General features: G+C 50.4%; 2 protein-coding genes across 9 annotated transcripts in view; one reads left to right on the top strand and one right to left on the bottom strand.

The window, feature by feature from the left end:
• The window catches only part of TVP23A (trans-golgi network vesicle protein 23 homolog A), a 53,241-nt gene extending 50,204 nt beyond the window's left edge, over positions 1-3,037 (top strand). Inside the window, exon 8 of one of the 2 annotated variants that reach the window (XM_025371296.1) lies at positions 244-3,037. The gene's annotated coding sequence lies outside the window, so the exon portion shown is untranslated. The remainder of the gene's footprint in view (positions 1-243) is intronic. The other variant, XM_025371297.1, reaches the window with a different exon arrangement.
• On the bottom strand, positions 369-25,015 carry NUBP1 (nucleotide binding protein 1). 7 transcript variants are annotated; one of them, XM_025371289.1, is made up of 11 exons: positions 24,925-25,015; positions 24,742-24,846; positions 21,541-21,674; positions 16,284-16,352; positions 13,201-13,233; positions 12,195-12,285; positions 10,953-11,107; positions 7,514-7,624; positions 7,120-7,222; positions 1,685-1,768; positions 371-680 (listed from the first exon to the last, which is right to left on the bottom strand). In XM_025371289.1, exons 1-11 carry the CDS (start codon positions 24,941-24,943, stop codon positions 622-624), a joined length of 963 nt encoding a protein of 320 aa, XP_025227074.1. In that variant the 5' UTR covers positions 24,944-25,015; the 3' UTR covers positions 371-621. The 7 variants fall into 7 exon arrangements, with proteins under 7 accessions (XP_025227080.1, XP_025227077.1, XP_025227079.1 ...); XM_025371291.1 differs by having other exon boundaries at positions 1,685-1,763; positions 7,116-7,222; positions 24,925-24,974; XM_025371295.1 differs by lacking the exon at positions 7,120-7,222 and having other exon boundaries at positions 369-680; positions 24,925-24,974.
• Between the last annotated feature and the right edge of the window lie 323 nt (positions 25,016-25,338).

The raw sequence follows: 25,338 nt of genomic DNA on the forward strand, positions 1-25,338 counted from the left end.
ACACAGGGTGTATACACAGACCCCAAATTCTGTCTTAGTGGGTGATTCAAGGACTCTTCAAGGGCTTTTTGATTTGACCCAGCTGCGCCACATGCAGTGATTTTAGAACAAACCCCAGTGTGAGCTCTGTCGCTTTTAGATTTTTCCTCAGTCTGAAGAAGAGCGTTTGGACTGTGCTGTTTGAAAACATGCCTGTGTGTTCTGCAGTGAAGCCGCACACTCACCCCTTTGGTTCTTTTCTAGGCTTTCTTATCTTCAGAGGCAGAAATGGCTTAAATGGGAGTTTCTACAATCGACTAAGCTTCCGACACAGCAGAATTCCATGGTTCCACAACCCATTTGTTTTTTACGTGAAACAGGCCTCGGGGGAGAGGTTTGAGGAGAGGGTTTTATTCTTAAAATGGCATATTTGTAGAGAATGCCCTTTATATATGTTCTAAGGAAAAGTGTACAAATACTCGATGATTAAAGTGTCTCTGCGAAAGTGGCTTTGGACCACGCCAGCATCTGGTTTCTTTTTGCTGTGACCCACCCTGTCCCGGAGCTGGTCGGGTCTGGCTGGACGTGCTGCCCAGGGAGTACCTCACTTGGTAACTGCTTGGTTCTGAACATTCTCTCATTTCAGGAATTGATGAGGTTCTCTTCTTCTGACTGACGGAGATCACAAAACTCTTGGATTCCTGGAAAACAAGACGACAGGCATAGAGTGCTAAGAATTGTCCACCCCTGGACAGCCCCATCCTCTGCTGGGGAGGGCCGTGTCTTGACAGAGCTGGAATCCTCTGGCGAGTTCCATAAAAAGCCCTGTCTGTGATGCCCTGAGTCTTTGAAAGTGACCGGAATATCTCACACTGCCCATCAGAGTCATAACCAATGGCTGAGGCCTTCCTCGGCCCATCTATAGATGGAGGATTCTGGGAATGCTGTTTCCTTACCCTCAACATCATTTTTCTAGGCAAGTAAAACCCAGCCACAAACTTGGAGACCGCAGCTTTAAAAAACACTGACACCTCTGCCTTCACTCTGGGGCCTCTGATGGCTGCCACTGGCTGCACATGGGTTTGGTCTGGCTAACCAAAGTTTTTATTTCTATTTTTTTAAGACACGGTCTCACTCTGTTGCCCAGGCTGGAGTGCAGTGGCACGATCTCGGCCCACTGCAACCTCTGCCTCCCAGGTTCAAGCTATTCTCCTGCCTCAGCCTCCTGAGTAGCTGGGACTACAGGCGAGCGCCACCACACCCGCTAATTTTCATATTTTTAGTAGAGACAGTGTTTCTCCATGTTAGCCAGGCTGGTCTTGAACTCCTGACCAGCCTCAAGTGATCTGCCTGCCTTCTCCACCCAAAGTGCTGGGATTCCCAGTGGGAGCCACTGCACCTGGCCTGTTGTTTTGTTTTTATCAGTTACTTTTTTAAATGAATTACTTTATCGCTTTATTGGGATGTATTCCCTAAGCCATAAATTTCACCCTCACCGTGTTTTTTAAACTATGAATTAATTCACTATACTCACACATTGAGAGATTTCTCATGGACTCCTGGCTTCCTGGGCTATGGAGCCCACTCTGTGGTCATTGCAGACCCCACCACCCACCCGTCCTTCCACACCCCCCATACCCTTGGCTCCTTTATGTTGCTTCCTGCCCCACAGGCATCTGCATTTAGTACTCATGGAAATACTTACTCTGAATTATACTTCTGTAGGCTAATGTGGCTGGGGAATCTGGGGCGTCAATGAAGAAGGACTGGCCTTTGTCACAATTCTTACCTTAAAAGAAACAAATGGAAGACAATTCAGTCCAAGAGGAAAACAGAGTGGCCACAAGATCTTGGGGCTCCTTCTGTGCTGGTGACAATGGGAATATTTTGAGTCCCCTTCACTTGTAATGAAGAACAATGTAGAAAAGCCACTGGGGTCTCTGGGACCTTCCTTCCAGCAGGGTCCCCAGCCAGCATTTCAGCGTGGCTAAATAATCAGGTGGCGTACAGAAAATGCAGGTTCCAGGGCCCTACAGAGAACTGATTCAGCAGCTTCCAGATGGGCCCAGGAGTCTGCATTTTAAGAGATTAGCTTTTGAGCAAAAGGATCATGAATGCACATGATTAAAAAAAGTACAGAATACAAAAGGATATGGCATGAAAGGCCAAGTCCAAAGAGGGCTACTAGTATTCTAGGCGTCTTTCCAGAAAGATTATGCATATATAAATGTGCACATTCACAAGTGTGCACACACACATACACACACTCATATACCTAAAATATGAGTGGGAGCACATGACACACACATTCTGCCCACTGCTTTGTCTGTGTATAATTTTATCTTCCAGGTCATCTGTGCTGGTGTGCATCCGTCTGCTAGTCTTTCCCTGCCATGTGGCCATTGTTCCAGTCCCCTCCTATGCACACCCAGGTTTCTCTAGGACCATGTTATCCCAGAGCCAGGAGGACAGGACACAGGGGCCTTGGAGTCATTGGGGGTGTTCTCACCCCCAGTCTGCCCTACCAGCCCCCAGTTGTGGGTGGACCTGCCATCAGCTTGCTCTCCCCACTCTCCAGGCCCTGAGCTGCCGGAGAAACAGGGCCAAGTGACTGCACTGCCCATGTCCAGTCACCAGCCTCAGGTGAACCCCAGGAGGAGTTCCTACCTTGCACCTACCATTTCCTCAACTTCACTACTGTGCTGCCGTGTGGGACAGGGAAGTCCAAGTCGGGGAAGAAGCCTGTGGGGAGAGGGTGGTGGGAGATGGGGAGCCCAGATGGCCCAGTGAGGCAGGAAAATAGGGTCTGGAGGCAGGGAACATAAGGCCAATTCGCACTTGAGCCGTAACAGGAAATGTCCTCTCCATAGGACATATGCCATAAATGACTCTGTAACTTTACTTCATCCTCTTCGTTTATATAGGACGTACCCCAAGTAGAGGATATTTAAACACAAAAACTCTGTAATGGGGCCTTTGAGCCCCTATTCTCAGGCCCATTCCCTTCCCACACTGTGGAGTTTACTTTCATTTTCAATAAATCCTTTCATTCCTTCCTCGCTTTGTGCGTTTTGTCCAGTATTTTGTTCCAGGCGCCAAGAACCTGGACACCCTCTGGAACTTACTAGGGAGGCCCCTGAGTGCACGTTCGCTGGGCCAGACTTGGGAGGCTGGGGATCCCAGAATAGTCATGCTGGGGGTACTTTCTGTCCCTGATTTTCACCCAGGTCTCCCTTCCCCAGAGGGCTCCCCAGTCCCCAACACACAAATATGCTCTAGTGTTTTCCCATCCTAACTGCATTTCCCCCTGGGCTCCCACCTCTCCGAGAACGGGCATCATCATCAGAACAGCTCGTGTGAGCACAGCCCTGTTCCAAGAGATCCCAGGTATCCTCTCTCCACCCTGGCAGATCCCTCACTAGGCACCACTGTCACCTGCATTTTACACACGGGGCCATCGAGGCTGAGAGAGGAAATGACTAGCCCAAGTCCCACAGCTAGTGGTGGCGAAGCAGGGATCTGAGGCCAGCCCTTCCTGTGATCCTCAGCACACGGGGGCCAGGACCCACAGCACCAGAGCGCTGGCATCTGCAACTTTGCCACCATGTCCCCAGAGGGGACTGAAGTGCTGTCCTCGTGTCCTGTCTGCTCCTAGGAAGGTGGCTTTGCCCCCACTCTGTCTCCAGTGACCTTGCCAGATGCGTGTCTGTCGCTTGGCCCTCACGCTGCACCCTCTTGGGTGTGTGACAGTGTTAACCACCCCTTCCTTTCTGGCACTCCCTGGACTTGCTATCTGTGGTTTCCCCTCGAGGTGAGGTTCTGCAATGTGCCATCTGACACACAGGACCAGGCCCACTGGAAGGCACTTAATGCTCTCAGTTCAGAACGAGCCCCGCAGCTGTCACTGTCCTCTGCTTTGAAATTAGCTCTTGTGAACCACCTGGAACTTTGCTTCTTTGTGAAAAGTGGCCCTGAAAGGAAAGACCAGGGCCGATGCCAGGGCTCGGTGGAGGGAGGTGGGAAGATGGAGGTTGGTGGCTCTTTGGAAGAAAAGCCACATCAGGATCCAATAGAGGGCCCCAAGGTCACTTCCTGATCTGTCAGACAATGGCAATGGCAGGCCTGTGGCTGGGCCCATGGACATATTTGGGTGGGTCAGCAAGCAAGCATGCCATTGTTTTTTTTGGAGACACGGTCTTGCTCTGTTACCCAGGCTGGAGTGCAGTGGTGTGATCAGGGCTCACTGCAATCTCAGCCTCCCCGGGCTCAAGTGACCCTGCTAACTCAGCCTCCTGGGTAGCTGGGACCACAGGCACATGCCACCATGCTGGGTGAATTGTTCTATCTTTTTTTTTTTTTTTTTTTTTTTAGAGACGGGGTGTCTCCCTGTGTTGCCCAGGCTAGAGCATGGGGTGCGTGTGTGTGTGTGTGTGTGTGTGTATTTAATGGAGTTAGTTGCCATCATTTAGTAATCAGGAGACTTTGGGTAAGGATATAGATTTCTAGCTCTTCATTAAATATTGGAAAATGTGGCAATTGTGATGGCCATAAGGACACACCTCTTGGATCTCTGGTAGCAGCTGCCAGGCTCCAAAATCCATCACCACGTTTGTGTGGAGGCAATGCTGCCCCCAGGCTGCTCCTAGCTAGTGACTGAGCTGAGCATGGCACTCGGGCAGGCACATTTCTGGGAGATGCAGGCCCTCTGATGGGTAAGTGGGCTCAGAAATGCCCTGGTGGCTGTGCCCAGCTTTCCTTGAGAGCAGCCAAGACGCTCCAGCAGACTGAGATGCTCCAACAGACTGATACGCTCCAGCAGACTGAGATGCTCCAAAAGACTGACACACTCCAACAGACTGAGATGCTCCAACAGACTGCCACACTCTAGCAGACTGAGATGCTAAAAAGTAAAGTACACTGAGGTGCTCCAGCAGGCTGAGATGCTCCTATGGGCTGAGATGCTCCAGTGGGTTGAGATTCTCCTTTGGGTTGAGATGCTCCCATGGGCTGAGATGATCCTTTGGGTTGGGATGCTCCTGTGGGCTGGGATGCTCCCATGGGCTGAGATGCTCTTGAGGGTGGGGATGCTCTCTTGGGCTGAGATACTCCTATGGGCTGAGATGCTCTTGCGGGCTGATACGTTCCTTCCCCCACTCCTTCATCGTGGATTAACACTCTCCTCTGTCATTTTCTCCCACAGATGTTTCCCCTGACAAATGTCCTGCCTACCAATCCCATCTCGGCAGAGCTGAACTGCGGCAGAGGCACAGGCTAGCAGGAATGGATGTGCCCTGGGCTGCTGCAAGCTCCCGTCCCCAGTCACATCCATTCACGCAGCCCGACTGCCTCCAGGGGCCTTAGAGGGCAGCTCTCAGCACCACTTCCGGCCACTGCAAAAGCTGCCTGGTGAGTGTTTTATAATGCTGGGGAAGGCTGAGAAAGCAGCTGTACTTTTCTGCATTTTGTTGGGGAAATCACATGCCAGAGAAGTATTGTGGGATGTGGGAATAAGGGAAAAAGGATTTGGGGACACAGTCTCCAGGGCACACAGGGTCTCTGGCGTTCTCCTGGGCTGTTCCCATCTACAGAGTGGCCCTCGCACCTCACTCCCCCACTACTTCCTCAAGGCAGCTGTCCCCTAACACAGTCCTCCCAGCTCCCGCTTGGCAATCCTGTCCACGTCTTGTGGCTTCAACACTCAACTGCATGGACACGAACCACCTTCTCCTGACGGACCCCAGAGCCTGCTGACAACCTAAGCCCCCAAGCCCCTCATCCACAGCACCCCAGAAGGCCTGGCCTCCCTCAACCTGTCCTCACTGTCTCTGAGGGATGGACCCTCCTCCAGGTGGCTTGTACTGGCAGCAGGGGCAACTCGACCCTCAGATGCCGTCACTTTCTCTATTGTGTGTGTCCCTTCCTTTCTATACCAACACCAGAACCCAGGGCCTCATCCTGAACCTCTATCCCAGGGCAGCTGCCCCTGAGCCTCCTGCTCCCAGGTACGTGACACTGACACTCAGACACTTAGCTGTTTCTCATAGGCTCCTATTCTTCCCCTGCAGCCAGGCCCTTCCCCAAGGCTCCCCACGTGGCTTTGTGGCTTCCCGCTCCCAGTCTCCAGGCTCTCCCCGCCCTCTCCCCAAGCACTAGGCCTCCACCCTCCTGGCCAGGGCATTCTTTACCCGCCCTGCCCCTTGCCCAGCCCCTCGCTCCCATCCCCCGCGCTCCCATCCCCCTCGCTCCCATCCCCGCAGACACCTCTCACTGGCCTTGGTTCCCTGACAAATGAAGTAGAAGTTCCGAGGTGTGGGTGTAGCCGGCACTCTTGGACCCTGGCCTCCCCTCTAGCCTTCTCTCTCTGTTCTCCCCTCAGACCTAAAGGCTAGTGCTGGACCCCCGGCAGGAGCCCCACCGTGGGCCCCAGTAACAGTGATGGAGGCTCGCCTGGCTCTGCGGTCCTGGGGGACAGCAGCCTGCTGGGGGAGCAGCTTCGAGTGTAGGCCCTGCCCAGCGCCCCGCTGCGAGTGGGTGCCCTGCAGGCATGTGGGTGGAGATGTGAACCCCATCCCTCCTTCAGCCCCAGGGCCACTCAGGGAGTGGGCATCTCTTGGGATCCTGGGGGACCCAGGCACTGAAGAAGAGCATTTGCTGGGAAATTGGCCCCTGCTAGCAGGCCAGTGATCCGCGTTCCCGTCTGTCCCAGCGCTGGAGACAAAGGGGCCTCATCTGTGCGGTGCTGGCTTCTCGGGGCGCAGGAGGCTGGGCTCCTTCCTGAGGGATTTTTCACCTCAGGCTGCTCTTCTCTGTAACCTGGATGCCATGCCCATTCCCTGGTGCCCCTCTATCGGGCACCCTCCTCAGTCCCCTGGCACCAGCACCCTCACCAACTTCTACCCTGTTGTTCCAGGCCTTACCCCTCTGGCTGAGGCCTGCTTGCTCCCGCGACCTGCCCGCAGGGGTCTTGGCCTCTCTCCTGGTGGCCTCTTGGGGTGCCAGCTGGAGGGTGGGTCTGGCTTCAGCGCCCTACTAACCTTCCTCCTTCCATTGCCCCTCTCCGTAGCTGCCCCCATTGTGCCCGAACCATGCCTGTGGGGTTGACCGAGGAGTGAGGTCCCGCCCCACATGGGGGTCACCCACCTATGAGTGGATCCAGGGGCACTCTGCCGAGGAGAGGGACCTCCAGGTCCTGGCACATGAGCTCCGCACCCCCGGTCGTGGGAGGGAATATCTGAGATTCTTTCTGCAAAGCACATTCAAAGGGGACGAAACATCATTTTTTTGTAGAATCACAAGGATGGACCACATTTTAAAGAAACTTACAAAAAAAAAAAAAAAAGGTTTAGTTTGAATGTGAAACACTTAACACCAAAAGAACTTTCCTTCAGTCAGCAGAAAGGGATTTTAATTGTGATTCCACTTCCCAAAATTACTGGGAAAGCAGAAACGGTTTGCAGAGCAGCCTTTCGATTGTTTCCTCAACCATGAGAGCAGGACCTTGTTGGGCTCGCCTGGCGGCCCCACGCGCCCTCACCTTGCATTTAGGACAGATGAATCCACTCATGTTCTCCACCACCCCGATGATGGGCAGCTTCACCTTGCGGCAGAAGTTGATTTCTTTCCGGACATCCTGGAGTGACACCTCCTATGAAGGTGAAAAGACCAGTGATTCTAGCAGCAAAGTGCAAGAAAGGGAATGTCTGTGCAGCCGAGGGGGTGGCTGCAGTGCAGTGGACCTGCGATCATAAAGCCTTAGAGGTTTCTGCCCTGACAGGGTTTGGCTCTGTGTCCTGTCCCCATCCAAATCTCAGCTCCAACTGCAATCCCCATCATTCCCACGTGCTGAGGGCAGTTCCTGGTGGGAGGTGATTGGATCATGGGGGCGGTTTCCCCCATGCTGTTCTCATGATAGTGAGTTTTCACGAGATCTGATGGTTCTGTAAGTGTTTGACAGTTCCTCCTACACACTGTCTCTCTCACTGCTGCCACTGTGTAACATGTGCCTACTCTGCCTTCCACCATGATTGTAAGTTTCCCGGGGCCTTCCCAGCCATGCGGAACTGTGAATCAATAAAACCTCTTTCCCTTATAAACTCTCCAGTCTCGGGCAGTTCTTTACAGCAGTGTGAAAATGAACTAACACATGCCCTTTGCCAAATCCATATTTATTTAGTGCCTACTAGTGCTAAGCCCTGTTCATTTGAGGAGCTATTTACTTCCCACACAGCCAAATAGCAAGAAATCAATCTAAAAAAAAATGACTCTTTTTTTTTTTTTTTTCAGAGACAGGATCTCACCCTGTTGCCCAGGCTGGAGTGCAGCGGCAAGATCATAACTCACTGCAGCCTCGACCTCCTGGGCTCATGCAATCCTCCTGCCTCATCCTCTTGAGTAGCTGGGACTATAGCCATGTGCTACTCGGCCTGGTTAACTTTTTAATTTTTTGTAGAGATGGTTGTTGCCCACATTGGTCTTAAGCTCCTGGTGTGAAGTGATCCTCCTGCCTTGGCCTCCCAAGGTGTTAGGGTTAGAGGCATGAGCCACCGTGCCTATCTGAAAATGACCTTTTAACGCATCTACACGCTCCATGTCTCTATACTATACTATATTCAGCCAGAGTGTACACTGTTTTCTAGACCAGAGCTTGGCAAACACCAGCCTGGGGCCTGAATCTGGCTGGTTTTATAAATAAAGTTCCTCTGGAACCAGCCATGCCTGTCCCTCCAGGCACCATCTGTGGTTGCTTCACGCCACGGTGGCACAGCTGAGGGGCTGGGACAGGGACTGTGGGGTCCACAAAGCCTACTTATTATCTAGCCCTGTACAGAAAAGTTTGCCGATCCCTGCTGTAGCTAATTATAAACGCAAACAACTTTATGGACTAAAAGAAAATAGAGAATATTGCCCAATGTGGACAACTTTGCATTTCCTTCTAAACTCTGAGTTTTTACAGTGTGATTACTGTATATACACACTGCTCAGTAGCTCCCTATTTTCCCCAGTTAATGTTACCACAGATCTCTGTGCCCAAGTCCTGCTGTGGCTTGTCACTGTCAGGTGTAGTGACTCCTTAGCACCTGGGGCTTCACCACTCATGTGAGCCCAAAAGGCTCACGGCTTTGGGTCTGTTCTTTTCCTGAGATGCCTGTTTGGCCCTTGGCACTGAGGCAGGATGCAGAGGAAGAGGCGTTCAGCTAGAAAGTCAATGGGCTGCGACTCAGTCTCTCATTTCTTTGTTTCTTTTTTTTTGAGACAGAGTCTTGCTCTGTGACCCAGGCTGGAGTGCAGTGGCGCGATCTCGGCTTACTGCAACCTCTGTCTCCCAGGTTCAAGCAATTCTCCTGCCTCAGCCTTCCAAGTAGCTGGGATTATAGGTGCCCACCACCACGCCTGGCTAATTTTTGTATTTTTTGGTAGAGACAGGGTTTTGCCATGTTGACCAGGCTGGTCTTAAACTCCCGACCTCAAGTGATCTGCCTGCCTTGGCCTCCCAAAGTGCTGGGATTACAGACATGAGCCACTGTACCCAGAACCAACTACTTTTTAAAAATGCGACAGAAAACATTCCTAAGGACAAATCCACTTTCCCTCCACTGCCATCACCCAGACCAGGCCATCCTCCCGCCCGTCCAGGGACCCAGCTGGTATCCTCCTCCTCTGTGTGCCCCCATGTCCCCTCTCTGCAGGATGCCAGAGCGGACACGAATCCTGTCACCATTTTCTGACCCAGACACCCTTCCCATGGCCGCTGGGCCATGGCTGTACCCTCATGTGTGTGTCCAGCACCTGTTTTCCTCAGGGAGCCACAGGGGCCACCAGGGAGGGCCAGGCCCTTTTACTATCCTGGTGCCTGGCATGTAGAGTTCAGTGAGTGCTGGATGAGGGTGAGACTATGGGTCGTCCTGATTGATTCTGGCCAGTGAGATCAAATCAAACCTCATTTGCTGGGCTTTCTTAGATGTGGGGGAGAACGTCACGAAGAGAAGTCAAGCGTAACTGTGGAGAAGAGCCCTTGGTTTCTCAGGCCCCTGAGATGGATAGCATCATGGTCCTGCCTGCAGTTGCTCTCTGCAGGGCTTCCAGAGAGGAAACTTCCCATCGCTCTCCTCAGCTCGGGCTCACCAAGGGCCCTGGGGAACAGCCACTAGGTGACTGCTACAGAGCGGTGCTGGGTGTCAGCAAGGAAGGAGCAAAGGCACCCAGTGGCTTATCTCGAAATCCCTGTCTGCACCTGGCTGGTTCTGTTGAAAACTGGAGAGATTTCCTAAATCATTCTGGGATGTAAATGGAAAATCTACTGTAGACTGGAGGGCCTGAGACGTGGACATGGCAAGGCTGACGGGGACCGGCAGCACAATATGAATTATAACTGCACTGGTGGTTTCCCCAGTCTCCTCGACGAAAGTTCAAAAAGCATTCTTGACCTACTATTGTTTAATCCATGGACTAAAAAAAAACAAATCGTTGAATGGTTGTCAGCTGCGAATGTTTAGACTAAACACGAAGTTTTTCTTATTTTTATCTTTTGAGACAAGGCCTCACTCGGTTGTGCTGGCTGGACTACAGTGGCGTGATCATGGCTCACCGCAACCTCCTTTCCCCAGGCTCAGATGATCCGCCTACCTCAGCCTCCCAAGTAGCTGGAACTACAGGTGCAAGCCACCATGCCTGGCTAATTTTAAACTATTTTTTGTAGAGATGGGGTTTGGCTATGTTGTTCAGGCTGGTCTCGAACTTGTGGACTCAAGTGATCCTCCCATCTCAGCCTCCCAAAGTCCTGGGATTACAGGTGTGAACCACTGTGCCCGGCTAAAGTTTTTAACAAGAGGTTTCTGCAGATGCGCATTGGATGCAGCTGTGGAACACACACTGGGAAGAGCCTTGGTGAGACCAGGGTATCAGAGCCGGGCAGGAAAGAAACCTCGCCGTGTGGAGCACGGTTTGGACCCAGCTCCAGCTGGCAGCTCGCTCACCTGGGGAGTGGTGATGATCACTGCTCCGTCGATGCGTGCGGCGGCCAGGTACTGGACGACCGAGAGGTGTTCATCCGACGTCCCGGGTGGGGTGTCCACGATGAGGTAGTCGACCTCTCCCCAGTCCACATCTCGGAGGAACTGCTTGATCATGCCTAGAAAGAGGAATCCGCAGGGGGTGCTTATTTCCTTTCTTTTCTGTACTTACAACTCCCTTCTTTTTTAAAGGATGGGGTCTTGCTTCGTTGTCCAGGTTGGCTCTGAACTCCCAGGCTCAGGCAATCCTCCCACCTCAGCCTCCCAAGTAGCTAGGACTATAGGTGCGTGCCACCGTGCCCAGCTCAAGGAGAAGCATGATCTGATCTTTTTGTGCCTTTGGTCTATGCTGTAAATCAGGGGCTCTCAACTGAGAGTGAATTGCAATGACTGGAGACATTTTGGGTTGTCACAAATAGGGTAGGGGGTGGTACTGGCATCTTGTGGGTAGAGGCCAGGGCCACTGTTTAACACCCTATGATGTAGAACACGGTCTACTCCTCCCCCAGTAAAGACTTATCTGGCTCAAAGTATCAAGAGTGCTGAAGCTGAAGCTTGCCCTGATAACACTTTCACATTATTACCTTAAGTCTCAGTACCAGATCAGCCTGCTGCTGATCTCACCTCTCTGACCCAAATAAGCCACTATAAAACCATGATAAAAATAATTTCAGGGTTCTATAGCTTTTTTTTTTTTTTGAGACAGAGTCTCGCTCTGTCACCCAGGCTGAAGTGCAGTGGCATGATCTCGGCTCATTGCAGCCTCTGCCTCCTGGGTTCTCCTGCCTCAGCCTCTTGAGTAGCTGGGATTACAGGTATGTGCAACCGTGCTTGGCTAATTTTTTATGTTTTTGGTAGAGACAGGGTTTCACCATGTTGGCCAGGCTGGTCTTGAACTCCTGACCTCAGGGGATTCGCCTGCCTCGGCCTCCCAAAGTGCTGGGATTACAGGCGTGAGTCACCACACCCGGCCAGGGTTCTACAGCTTTTAAGGAGAGAAAAACGCACAGCAGATATTTACAATTATGTAACGGAAACTGGTATTTCTATTAGCTCTTTTCAACCAGTGAAGAAAGAGGCACTGGAGGCTTAAAAATAATGAAGTGTGAAGTCCAGCAGGCTGAGACTGGCAGGACAGGGAGCAGATGAGGCCAGGAGCCACAGTGCGCGTGGAAGAATGTGAAAAACAAAGGCAGAGTGGCAAACCGTTTTTCTTGGGTCCCCTCCAGATAACAGCGTCATCAGGACTGCTGAGCAGGAAGCCCACTGACATCACCCCCAGGTTGTCTTCCACGTACTGCAGAGGGAACAGGGTGAGGGCAAGACACGCTTTACTCAAAACCACACAGTGAGGTTCTCCCCCAGGTCTTCTGTCTGAGCTCTGACTGAAAAAAACATTTTCAGGACAAAACTACGATATGACCTATAAGCATATTTACTCTCTGCATCCTAAATCATTTTTGGGGACAAAAAAAAGGGGGGGTACCACGTTGGGGGATTTGAAAGAGGCACTGTATGTCCATGAGCTGCAATGACAGGGAACTCAGCTAAAATAAGTAAATGGCATCTCCTTAACTCTTTTTTTTTTTGAGATGGAGTCTTGCTCTGTTGCCCAGGCTGGAGTGCGCAGTGCGATCTCAGCTCACTGCAGCCTCTGCCTCCCAGGTTCAAGCAATTCTCCTGCCTCAGCCTCCCGAGTAGCTGGGATTACAGGCGTGTGCCACCATGCTCGGCTAATTTTTGTATCTTTAGTAGAGATGGGATTTCACCATGTTGGCCAGGCTGGTCTTGAACTCCTGGCCTCAAGTGATCTGCCTGGCTTGGCCCCCTAAAGTGCTCGGATTACAGATGTGAGCCACCGCACCCTGCCTCCTTAACTCTCTTAACCAGAGATTTACAAACTATGGCCTCCAGGGCCAAATCTGGCCTACCATCTGTGTTTTAAATAAAGTTTTATTGGAATACAGTCCTGGTTGTTAAGTTACATGTTACTACTTTCGTGCTACGACAGCAGGGAATGTAGGCCCACATGCTGAAAATCTTTACCATCCTACACTTTACAGAAAAAGCCTCCCAATCACTGGATTTAATCACATCCTCTGTGCCTCGAAAAGCACCCTAATAAATACGCATGGACCAACAAACCACAAACCCATTATGTACACACAACCACACACTACTGTGAAAATAGGACAAAGAGGTGAAAACTCACCACTGGAGACCAGCCTGAGCCACTCTGGTGAACCTGTGTGAACATGAGCACCGATGTTTGTTAGTAGAAATCATGTACCCTGGTCACATTTCATGCACAAATTGTACAAAGAAAGAAGATGGTTTTATGAAATACAATTCGTTGTCTTATGTGGTACCACGAAATTCCTAAAAGGAGGTGAACAACTGGGGTGTGGGTAATAAAGATGCAACTCAACTCCCTTTGTGCCCTAAGCTGGGTTATTTGGAAGCTCTACTTGGGTGTCTAGATAGGGAACCAAAGTTACTCAAGTTCAAATATGATGTTGTGTGTATTTTAAAAGAGTGATAAAAATCGGCTGGGGACTGATGAGAAAATGCAGGTACCTGTGGAGCAATGAGGTGGCTTCTGTAAAAGCACACGAGTGAAGGGAATGAGCTCTCCTGAAACAGCTGCTTCAGAACTTGTCCCGAATCAGCTCCAGCCGCTGCCCCCAAGGGCAAGGGCTGGGGGTCAAAGGGGAGCTCCCTGGGGCAAGATTCCGACCTCTTCAGCAGGTGTCCAACAGCACACAAAGCGCAAATGAAAGTTTAATTTTCATGATGAAGCCTTACTTTTCTCAACAGATTTACTGAGACATGATTCACAGACAACACGACTCACCCATTGAATGAGTGGCTTTCTGTACAGTCACAAGGTGCAGCCATCACCGCAGTTTTTTTATTTTTATTTTTGAGATGGAGTCTTGCCCTGTCGACCCGGCTGTAGTGCACAGGCGTGATCTTGACTCACTGCAACCTCCACCTCCCGGGTTCCAGCAATTCTCCTGCCTCAGCTTCCCAGGTAGCTGAGAACACAGGTGCCCACCACCATGCCCCGCTATTTTTTGTATTTTTTGTAGACGGGGTTTCACCATGTTGGCCAGGCTGGTCTCAATCTCCTGACCTCAAGTGATCTGCCGGCCTTGGCCTCCCAAAGTGTTGAGATTGCAGGTGTGAGCCACTGTACCCAGCCACCACAATTTTAGAACATTTTCATGACGCTAAGAATTCCTATACCCCTCAGCTGTCACCACCCCCCCTCCAGTGTCTCTCACATCCTCCCAGCCTTAGAGGGCCCTTCATCTACTTTCTCCCACTGTGGACTGACCTACTCTGTATACTCCATGTCAGTGGAATCATACAACATGTGGTCCTCTGTGAATGACTCTGAAGTTCTATTAAAAGAAACCCAGCCAGGAGCAGTGGCTCACGCCTGTAATCCAAACACTTTGGGAGGCTGAGGTGGAGGATCACTTGAGGTCAGGAGTTCGAGATCAGCTTGGTCAACATGGTGAAACCCTGTCTCTACTAAAAATACAAAAAAATAGCTGGGCGTGGTGGCGTACGCCTGTAATCCCAGCTACTCAGGAGGCTAAGGCAGGAGAATTGCTTGAGCCCGGGAGGTGGCGGTTGCAGTGAGCCAAGATTGTGCCATTGCACTCCAGCCTGGGCAACAAGAGCGAATCTCCATCTCAAAAAAATAAATAAATAGAAATAAAATAAAATAAACCCCACAAAACCATTCATTCCTATTTATACTCATTTGCTAAGTCCACTTGTCTTAAAAGAGGGGTAAACAGGATGATCCAATAGTGCAGGAGAAGAAAACAGTGAAACTTCTGTTTTATTTTCCTTTAAATTTTCTGTTTCTATGAAATACTTAGGTGTGATGACAGTAGCTTATACCCTCACTGGGGCGTGTGCTACCAAATCCATTGGGGTATGTGACCAGGCCTCAAGGGGTGACATCGCTCTCCTTCCCTACTCCCTCGGAAGCAAACCCCAAGACCTTAGAAGTGCCTGCAAGGCCTGGCCCCATCTGCCTCGGGCCACCCTCCAGCCCCACTGGTCACTCCACTGAGGACACAAGGACACCTTGCGTCAGAGGCCCATGCACTTGCTCCCTTAGCCCAGAATGCTCTTCCCCCAGCTCTCCCCTCCCGTCATCCTCTGCTCAAATGCCATTTCTCAGTGAGGGCACCTTTGACCACCCCTCAGCCCCTCTGACCCTGCCCTACTGTCTATCCCCTCACTCTGGGTTGGTTTCACATTATCTAGCATCTGCCTTCTCCCACCCAGACAGGGGGGTCTTCATGGACCTTGTTCACCACTGCATCCCCAGAACAGGATTAATGCATCTCTGACACTAATTAAAGAACCAATCTTGAGACTCTTGGGACATCCCAGCACCCCCAGCTTCCATGCACTGCCCTTCCATGCAGCACCCCCAGCTTCCATGCATTCCCCAATCCTCTCTTGGAGAGCTTCTTGCTAGCAAGAAGAGGCCAGCAACTACATAGACTGCTACGGCCCTGCCCCCAGCCCACATCACTCACCCGCCCTGCAGTCTCAGTTCCCCAGGGCAGACCACAAGGGCAGAAATATTCCCGTGCTTCTAGGGTACAGACCCCTACCAAGCCCTGGACGAATGTTCCCAGTCAGAGCTAAATTTCCATGTCTTACTTCTGCATTTCGCTGGCTGTTTCCCTTCCCCTCTGAGGAAGCATCGAAACCAATGCTTCTCCAATGGTGTAGACAGACTTCATATGTAATCCTGCCCTCTCCAAAACTCACAGTTGTTGTTAAAAGTAGACAGATGGACTACTGAACATGTATCTGAGCTCCTCATGTCCACATAAACATTTACGGGCCAGATGCGGTGGCTCACGCCTGTAATCCCAGCACTTTGGGAGGCTGAGGCAGGCGGTCATCAGAGGTCAGGAGGTGGAGCCCAGCCTGGCCAACAGAGCAAAACCCCGTCTCTACCAAAAATACAAAAATTAGCTGGGCATGGTGGCACGCCCCTGTAGTCCCAGCTACTCGGGAGGCTGAGCACAAGAATCGCTTGAATCCATGAGGCGGAGGTTGCAGCGAGCTGACGTCGTGCTACTGTACACTCCAGCCTGGGTGACAGAGTGAGACCCTGTCTCAAAAAGAACAAAACAATAACAACAAAAAAAACATTTATGGGCTCCGCACACCTCTTTGTTGAGGTTTGACAGTTCAGTGCTACAGAGTTTGCCTCAAGAGAACAATTTCCTGAGTTCTGTAACCGGCTATTACCTGTTCTCCTTCCAATCCCATTATCTTGGGAATCGATGGCCCACATATATCGATGTCTAGAAGAGCAATCTGGGGAACAAGAAGAGACCAAAGCAGTTACATAACTGAATGCACACACTCCAGATACGCACAACTGGGAGGGGAGTGGGGTTAGAGGAGGACAGGGGAGAAGACAGAAACTGGGTCAAACTTGGAGCCATCAGATTCTCCTGAGAGAAAGTCCTAACGCTGATCTCAAGGTTCATAAACATGGATGCCCCCATTCCCCTACCCCTTAGCCTGGCTGAGCTCCTTAAGGGTGATCTTACAGACCTGGCCGTCAGGTCACTTGGAGGCTCGAGCTCAGACCGTTTGCTGAGCCCTGGCTGGAGGTGACAGGGAAAGGGGCCTAGCGCCTTTTTGGCTTCTGTGACAGAATATATGGAATAGCCAAGAGACAGCAATGTTGGAGCCACCCTCAACAGCTCTCCTTTGCTCACCCCCTCACCAAGTCTTGGTTTCTGCATCTTATATTTTTCTCAAACTCATCTTTTCTTGTTCAGGAGTCTCCGATGCAAGCCAAATCTAGCCTATTTAAGCAGAATATGAATGTATTAAAAAAATATTGCGGACTGGGCGCAGTGGCTCACACCTGTAATCCCAGCACTTTGGGAGGCTGAGGCGGCCATGTACCTAGAAGGTAAGTATCATTATCTCTGGTTTACAGAGGAGGAAACTGACGTTCAGAGGGGACCAGTTCAATAAGCAGGGAACAGAGCTGGGACATAAACTGAGGTCTTTTGGCCCCAACTGGGGCTCTTTCCAGTACACCACGGGGCCTGCTGTGGAGGACCAGAGTGGAGCCTCTAGCTGAACCTGACCAAGCCCTGTTTTCCTTTGATCCTGAAGGTGAATGATGGTTTAGGCTAAGCTTTCAAAACAGAGACTTAAAGTAAGATGGAAACCTGGAAAAGTTCTTTGCTTGTGACTTGGGTGCAGCTTCAGGCGACCCGTTCCACCCCAAGCCTTCCCCTCTGACACAGGAGGTCTGAGACGGCCTTCAGAAACCTTCTGAGAACAAGGCCAGTATTCATCTTGAAAGATGTGATCACTGAAACCCAAAGTGCTGCACCTCCGGGTCACTTTTTAACTTGCTCCGAATTAGTTTCTTGCTTCCCTCTTGAATCCTTTCAACAAACCCAGCCTCCTACTTCCTCAGCACCCAGCGCTGTCTCAAACCCGTGGTGCACGGCAAAATGCCATCCACAGACCAGCGCTTGCCTCAGGCGCCCTCTACGGGGCCATCCGAGGAGCACCGCAGAGTGACAGCATCGGAAAACCTGACTTGCTCTCTCAGGACCTTGATACTTGGGACTGATATGTCGATGATCCATGGGGAGATGACACTATCACCATGACTGTGATAGAGACTTTCCTCGATACTCTCAGGTTTCTAGCAACTCTGTCTCCATGCCTTTCCTTCAGGGAACAATTTAATCAATTCCCTTCAGAGGAATTTCACTCCCTTGGGGAGTGAATCTTGAGCGAAATGATGTAAGGATGCGAGAAGCATCTAATGCACTCACTCCCGTGGCAGGCCCAGGAGGCTGCTGACAAGCTCCTGCTACCCAGATGGCCAGGGTGGTCCTGGGTCCTGTCTGTTCAGACTTCCTGCTGATCCTATTACTACCCCAAAATCTGTCCAATTAATTCTGCTTAGGTTAGGCCAGAGAAGCAAAGCTGAGAGCAATGTGCCTGCGTTCCTCCACAGCAGGACCTCTGGGCCCGTGTTTGCAGCTGATGGGAAGAGGCGGCGTTTGCTGCAGAAGGTGGAGACGCTGCAGGATTGTTGGGATCCAAAGTGTCTCCTTTATCCAGCACCCCAAAGTGCCCCTGATGAGGAGGGTAAGGGAAGAGGGATTTAGTCCCAACTTTTAGTCCTTGCACAAGTTGCTTCTGCTCTCTAAGCCTTGGCTGTCTGGGCTTCCAATCTGCGAGACGAGTGCTCCGGGGTCAAGGCCCCTCCCAGCTCTGCAGTCCCAGGACCCAGCCTTGCACACTGAGTCCTGAAACACCTAGTGCTGACCTTGTAATGACAGTTTGCCTTTCAGATCACAAAGATCATAAATGTTTAATTTATGGTGGCCGGGTGCGGTAGCTCATGCCTGTAATCTCAGCACTTCGGGAGGCTGAGGCGGGGGGATCACCTGATGTCAGGAGTTCGAGACTAGCCTGGCAAACATAGTGAAACCCTGTCTCTACTAAAAATACAAAAATTAGCTGGGCGTGATAGCATGCGCCTGTACTCCGAGCTACTCAGGAGGCTGAGGTAGAACAATTGTTTAAACCTGGGAGGCAGAGGATGCAGTGAGCTGAGATCGTACCATTACACTCCAGCCTGGGCAACAGTATGACATTCCATCTCAAAAAAAACAAACAACAAAAAAAGTTTAATTTGGAAGTTGGTGAGTTGTTATTTATTCATTGTTTCTGAGGAAGGGTCTCACTCTGTTGCCCAGGCTGGAGTGCAGTGGCGCAACCATGGCTCACTGCAGCCTTGACTTCCCAGGCTCAAGTGATCCTCCTACCTCAGTCTCCCGAGTAGCTGGGACTACACCACCATGCCTGGCTCTTGCGTGACTCTTGGCTGTCTCATGGCTCAGGCTTATGCTACAGAGGCTCCTTCTGCCTTCACCACAACTTACACACCCCATGGGCAGCCTGTGACCCGTCAGGGGTGTTTTCTAATTCTGCTGCCTCTTGATCCAAGGCCCTGCCTGCCTCAAGCGCTAACATGGAATGGTCTTGTGTAGAGTTAGAGCCAAGCTTCCACCAGACCACCAGATGGCAGGCAGAAAAGGGTCAGGGCACGTCTTACCATCCTGCTGGATTTAGGGCAGGGAGAAATCTGTGCTGCTTGACTTTAATCAAGACATATTCAGCATTTTCCATGTGTTGACACTTTGCAGATAGCGATGTCACTGTCATGAGTAGGTCTGCCTGGGGAAAACACACTTTCCTAAATGCTAACTTCTTTTTTTTTTTTTAAACCACCACTGCATAAAGAAATACAGCTGATCTAGCCATATTTCCACACTGAATGGTGTGCTTTCCTTCTATATATTGCAAAGTCTAGACAGGCATGCAGCAAAGACTTCAGAATGTAATTACATGAAAGTGAATGATGTAAACAGTTGTCTACTCACAAGTGGTTACTTGCAAGTGGCGAGATGAAAGCCCATCTCCAGTGAGCTGTTTAGGAATATTCCTCACAGCTTCGAAAAGCAAAGATTATTCTAAACAATACAGACAATCTGAGAAAGCAGATTTCTTGGCCAGCCCACTAGGCCAATACAAATTTGACCCTCAAATGGCAAGAGATTGCTAAGCAACAGAATGATGAATCAATAAGTATATGCATGGGTATTGGGGGGGGGGTGTGTGTATCTACTTTTTTTTTGTTTAAACAGAGTCTCGGTCTGTCACCCAGGCTGGAGTGCAGTGGGGCAATCTTGGCTCACCACAACCTCTGCTTCCTGGGTTCAAATGATTCTTGTGCCTCAGCCTCCTGAGTAGCTGAGACTACAGGTGCGTACCACCATGCCCAGCTAATTTCTGTATTTTTTTAGTGGAGACAGGGTTACACCATGTTGGCCGGGCTGGTCTCTAACTCCTGACCTCAAGTGATCCGTCTGCCTCAGCCTCCCAAAGTGCTGAGATTACAGGTGTGAGCCACCATGCCCAGCCCAACAAGTGTATTTTGAATCTGCCCAGTACCGTGCTTTGGGTAGGCTACAAACTCATCTCTAAGGCAGTATAATCATCATCCCTTCATATTGAGTTAGTGAAATATAGTAATAAAAATGGTGGCCATCACAGACATTTACTGAGCAGTCAGGCCCCGTGCTAAGTGCTTTATATGTGCCATCTCACTCAGTCCTCGGAGTCCCATTTTATAGATGAGAAAATGGAGGAAGAGTAAGCCTGGTAACTTGCTCAAGGTCACAGCAGTGGTGTAGATGGAGCTGGGACCTGAGTTTGGGCTGTCTGATTCCAAAGTGTGTGTTCTCAGCGACCCACAACCCCTTTTATTAAAGCTGAGATCCAGAGGGCAGCACTGGGTAATTTGAGTTTTCATGCTCGTCTGTATACCTGGGTGGTAATGAATAAACTTGTGTAAGGGCCAGCAAAAATTTTCCACAAGGGCCAATAGAAAATATATTATTAGGCTTTGTGGGCAAAATCAAGGATCATATGTAGGTACTTAGGTACTAATTTAAAAATTGCAATTTTAGGCCAGGCGCGGTGGCTCATGCCTATAATCTCAGCACTTTGGGAGGCCGAGGCAGAGGGATGCCTTGAGTTCAGAAGTTCAAGACTAGCCTGGGCAACACAGCAAAATCTCATCTCTATAAAAAACACAAAAATTAGCCGGACATGGTGGCAAGCACCCGTAGTCCCAGCTCCTTGGGAGGCTGAGGTGGGAGGACAGCTTGATGAACCCAGGAGGTAGAGGATGCAGTGAGTCCTGATCATAGCACTGCACTTCAGCCTGGGCGACAGAGTGAGAGCCTGTCTCAAACAAATAAAAAACATTTCAAAAATGTGAACATTCTTAGTTCATAGGCCATAAAGACAGGAGATGGGCTGGATTTGGCCATCTGGTTATAGTTTGCAGGTACCTGGCTTAGAGAAAAGCAAAAAGGGGTTAATAAAGAGGAAAAAGAAGTGTGAACGTCATGTAATAAACGATCCACATGCAAGGAGAGATGTACATCTGCTAGCCATTTTCTTGGCTAGGGAATCCAATGAAATGCTTCATTTGACTACTGGGTATTTCTTTGTTCTCTGCAGGATTGAGATTCCAAAGAGGCCAATTCAACTTAGTCTAAGGAAATCAGTTTTTTTTGTTTTTTGTTTTTCTTTGACAGTCTCATTCTGTCACCCAGGCTGGAGTACACTGGCGCAATCTTGACTCACTGCAACCTCTGCCTCTCGGGCTTAAGTGATTCTCATGGCTCATCCTCCCAAACAGCTGGGATTACAAGCCTGTGCTACCATGCCCAGCTAATATTTTGTATTTTTAGTAGAGACAAAGTTTTGCCATGCTGGCCAGGCTGATCTCAAACTCCTGGCTTCAAGGGATCTGCCCGCCTTGGCCTCCCAAAGTGCTGGGATTACAGGCATGAACCACTGCGCCTGGCCTAGGAATCAGTTATAGTAGCCATCACGACCCTCAGACAGAATGAGCATCTCCCAGTGGTTCCTGAGGTCTCACCTGTGTGTTTTCATCCTCTGCTAGGCCATGGGCAAGATGGGCGCTGAATGTGCTTTTCCCAACACCGCCTTTCCCAGACAACACCAAGATTTTGTGTTTTACGGTCTTCATTTTCTCTTTGATTTCCTCTATAGCTGCAAAGAAAGCCAAAGTTCAGGGGATGAGGTCCCTGACCAAACCTCAGATGTCACTCTTCCCGTGAACTAGAAAGAGCTAAGTCCTAGTCCTAGTCCTAGTCCTGGGGCTGTTTAAAAGGATCCTCCGAAATACCTCTTAGTCAACAGTAGAAATAAGTGTTAGGAAGAAAACAAGGCTATAATCACACTTGAAGGTATTTCATTTATTGCTTTACATGTTTGTCTCCCCCAACTAGAACATACTCTCCGTGAGGGTAGGAACTGTCTGAAGCTTTCAGTGCTGTATTCCCAGCTCCAGAAGGGAACTCTGCATACAGTAATGGTCTCCAACTTGGGGACAAAATCCCCCAGGGACCTTTGGTAATGTCTGGAGACACTTTCTTTTTTTTTTTTTTTTTTTTTTTTGAGACAGAATCTCGCTCTGTCACCCAAGATGGAGTGCAGTGGCGTGATCTTGGCTCACTGCAACCTCCGCCTCCTGAGTTCAAGTGATTCTCCTGCCTCAGCCTCCTAAGTAGCTCGGATTACAGGTGCCTGCCACCATGCCCAGCTAATTTTTGTATTTTTAATAGAGACAGTGTTTCTCTTTGTTGGCCAGGCTAGTCTCAAACTTCCAACCTCAAGTGATCCACCCACCTGGGCCTTCCAAAGTGTTGGAATTACAGGCGTGAGCCACCGCGCCTAGCCTGGAGACACTTTTCATTGTCACAGGAGAGGTACTGCTGGCATCTGATGGGTAGAGGCCAGGGATTGTGCTAAATGTCCTACGATGCACAGGACAGCCCCCCACAACAAACAGTCAACCTGCCCCAAATGTCAACAGTGCCGAGGCTGAGAAACTGATAGACAGCAGGCACACACTAAGTATCTATCAATGAAACTATCTTATTCAAACCTTTAAAACAACACATGCGGTATAAAGGAAAATAAAAAGTCTCATGACTGGCCAAACTCAAGTGAAAGTTAAGCCTGGAAACCTCCCAACACTGCTGTCCTCCTCCCCATCAACAGACAGCTGTTACTTCTCAACCTTGCGTCGAAGCATTCTACATTAACCAGACCCCCGCAAAAGGCCAAAGGCCCCATGAATCTCCATCGTGGGATGACTGCCCTCACCAGTTGCTTCTAAGGAACTTCTTTGCTGGCCCCCAAACCTTTGAAGATGAATATCCTCCCATAAACAAGGACATGTCAACTCTAACTTTAGGGTTGTAACCTCAGTCTAACTCCTTCCCTGTTACTGATGTCTGTTAAATGCCACACCGACAATGTCCATTACAAGCTTATCTTCCCACAAGCCGAACAAAGAGAGGATGAGATCAGTCCTTCCTCTCCTACCCTGAGCCGTCTGCCTAATTAATTCTTCCTTTACTCCCTCTTTTGAATGTTTATTTTCTGTATAGTGTAGATATACTGGGCACTACTTAAAACCTCTTAAGAATGTAACCACCTGCCTCAAGGCCTAAAGTACTTTTTCCTGCATGCTTTTTCCCCTTTTAACGAAACATGTAAACACAAGCCTCCTGGAACCTCTCTGGGGAGCACAGGCCACAGACATTTCTGTGACTTGTGTTTTCCAGGGCATGCCTTCAAGCTATGGCCCATAAATCTCCACTGGCAGACACTCGGTTTGGTCTCTCCATTGGATTGACAGAGGTATCTGTTTTTCTCTTCATTTTTTTTTTTTTTTCTCACTCTGTCACCCCGGTTGGAGTGCAGTGGCACGATCTCAGCTCACTGCAACCTCCACCTCCCGGGTTCAAGTGATCCTCCCACCTCAGCCTCGAGAGTGGGTATGCACCACCATGCTGGCTGTTTGTATTTTTAGTAGAGACAGGCTTCACCATGTTGGCCAGGCTGGTCTCGAACTCCTAACCTCAAGTGATCCACCTGCCTCAGCCTCCCAAAGTGCTGGGATTACAGGCGTGAGCCACTGCACCCCACCTGTCTCCATTTTTGATGAGGAACCAGAAGCTCAGAGAAGTTAGGACGATTGCTGAAGGTCACACTGCATGGACCCAAGAATCAAACCCAAGTCTCTCTTTGAACTCCTTCAAGATTCTCCCCCTTGGCCAGGTGCAGTGGCTCACGCCTGGAATCCCAGCACTTTGGGAGGCAGAGGCAGATGGATCACCTGAGGTCAGGAGTTCGAGACCAATCTGGCCAACATGGTGAAACTCTGTTTCTACTAAAAATACAAAAATTAGCCGGTCGTGGTGGCGGGCGCCTGTAGTCCCAGGTACTTGGGAGACTGAGGCAGGAGAATCGCTTAAACCTGAGAGACGAAGGTTGCAAGTAAGCCGCGATAGCACCACTGCATGCCAGTCTGGGCTACACAGCAAGACTCTGTCTTAAAAAAAGGAGGGGAAAAAAAGAAAAAAAAAAAGAATGTCCTCCTGCCTCTTGCTTTTTAAGGTCCTTCTGAGCAGGCTCCCAGGGTCCTCTCATCCTCGCATCTGTGTTTCACAGCACTTAAAGCTGTGGTGGTTTAGCTGCTAGCTCACGTGTTTGTTTCCCCGTTAAGCTAAACTCCACTAGGGCAGTGACCAAGCCTGATCCCCAGCTGTGTCCCCAGCACAGCACCATACCTACGAGGCGATCAACACATTTGTTTAATGAATGGGAGAATCACTCCTCAAAAAGAAGAAAATTGTGTCAAGAAAGTAGCTGGCAGAGCCAGGATGTAAGTCCGAAGACTCCTGGACTTCGAAGTTTATCCCGTTTTCTCTGCGGTCGGTTACTGTCACTCAAACCTCTGGCCCCGACCCTCTTAATTATGTCCCTTTCGACTCCGCGCCGGTCAGTCTCCACCCTCCACCCGCGTCACGTCCTTAGCGCTCGCCTTCTAAAGGTCTCGTTCCTGTCAGTCTGTCATTTCAGGCTCTGCCCTCACCCTGCCCACTTTCCACGCCCCGTCCCCTCTGGGCCCCACCCCTCTCCGAATACAATACCTTCTAGCCCGCCTCTGTCACTCATTCTGCAGATCCCGCCCCCTCCCTCCCACGCCCCGCCTTTTCCGGGCCTGCGCCTCTCACTTCCTGTTGAGGCCTTGCCCTTTTCTCACCCGGGTCTGGAGTGGCCCCCGCTCCAGAAGCGCACAGCCGCTGGTTGGGGCATCCCTGACATGAAGCCCCTCTGCCCGCCTGGGCGCTGTCGGCCCCTGGACAGTCTGCGCAGAGACAAGACCACAGTTAGAGCAGCTCGCGACACTTTCGCCCCGCCACCCACGCCCCCTCCGCGAGCTCACCGTGAGGCACCTCCTCCATTCTGTCGCCTTTGCCGCCTTCGTGGTTACCGGAACCCGCTGTTGTGCATTTCCGCCTTGTGGGCACAATCTGATTCTCTGGCCGCGCGAAATAAGTCTGGGAAAGAGAGGGCTGTGCGCACGCGCGAACCGTGGGCCGAGAGACTGAGACTCACGTCTGTTCCTCTTCAGAGATTTCCTATCATAAATACTTCGGCAGTGCATCTCCTAAGAACAAAGGCATTCTTCATGACCTCAGTGCCGTTTTCGTACCCAAGAGATTTCATATCGATGCAGTACTAGCCAATGCAGTATTAGCCAATAGACAGTTTATATTCCAATTTCAGTAGTTAGACCCCCTCCCCTCCTGGATTCACTCTCTGCCTGGAGTTACCTCTCTTCCGTCTCCTTTAATTC

Source organism: Theropithecus gelada, chromosome 20, assembly GCF_003255815.1.
Source record: "Theropithecus gelada isolate Dixy chromosome 20, Tgel_1.0, whole genome shotgun sequence".
NCBI lineage: Eukaryota > Metazoa > Chordata > Mammalia > Primates > Cercopithecidae > Theropithecus > Theropithecus gelada.

What these genes read in the sequence shown, in the direction of transcription:
- NUBP1 (XM_025371289.1), bottom strand. An exon ending in CAGAGGATGAAAACACACAG is followed by an intron (nt 16,353 to 21,540) that starts GTGAGACCTCAG and finishes CTTGTTCCCCAG; the next exon opens with ATTGCTCTTCTAGACATCGA. An exon ending in TCATCTGTCCTAAATGCAAG is followed by an intron (nt 7,223 to 7,513) that starts GTGAGGGCGCGT and finishes TGTGCTTTGCAG; the next exon opens with AAAGAATCTCAGATATTCCC.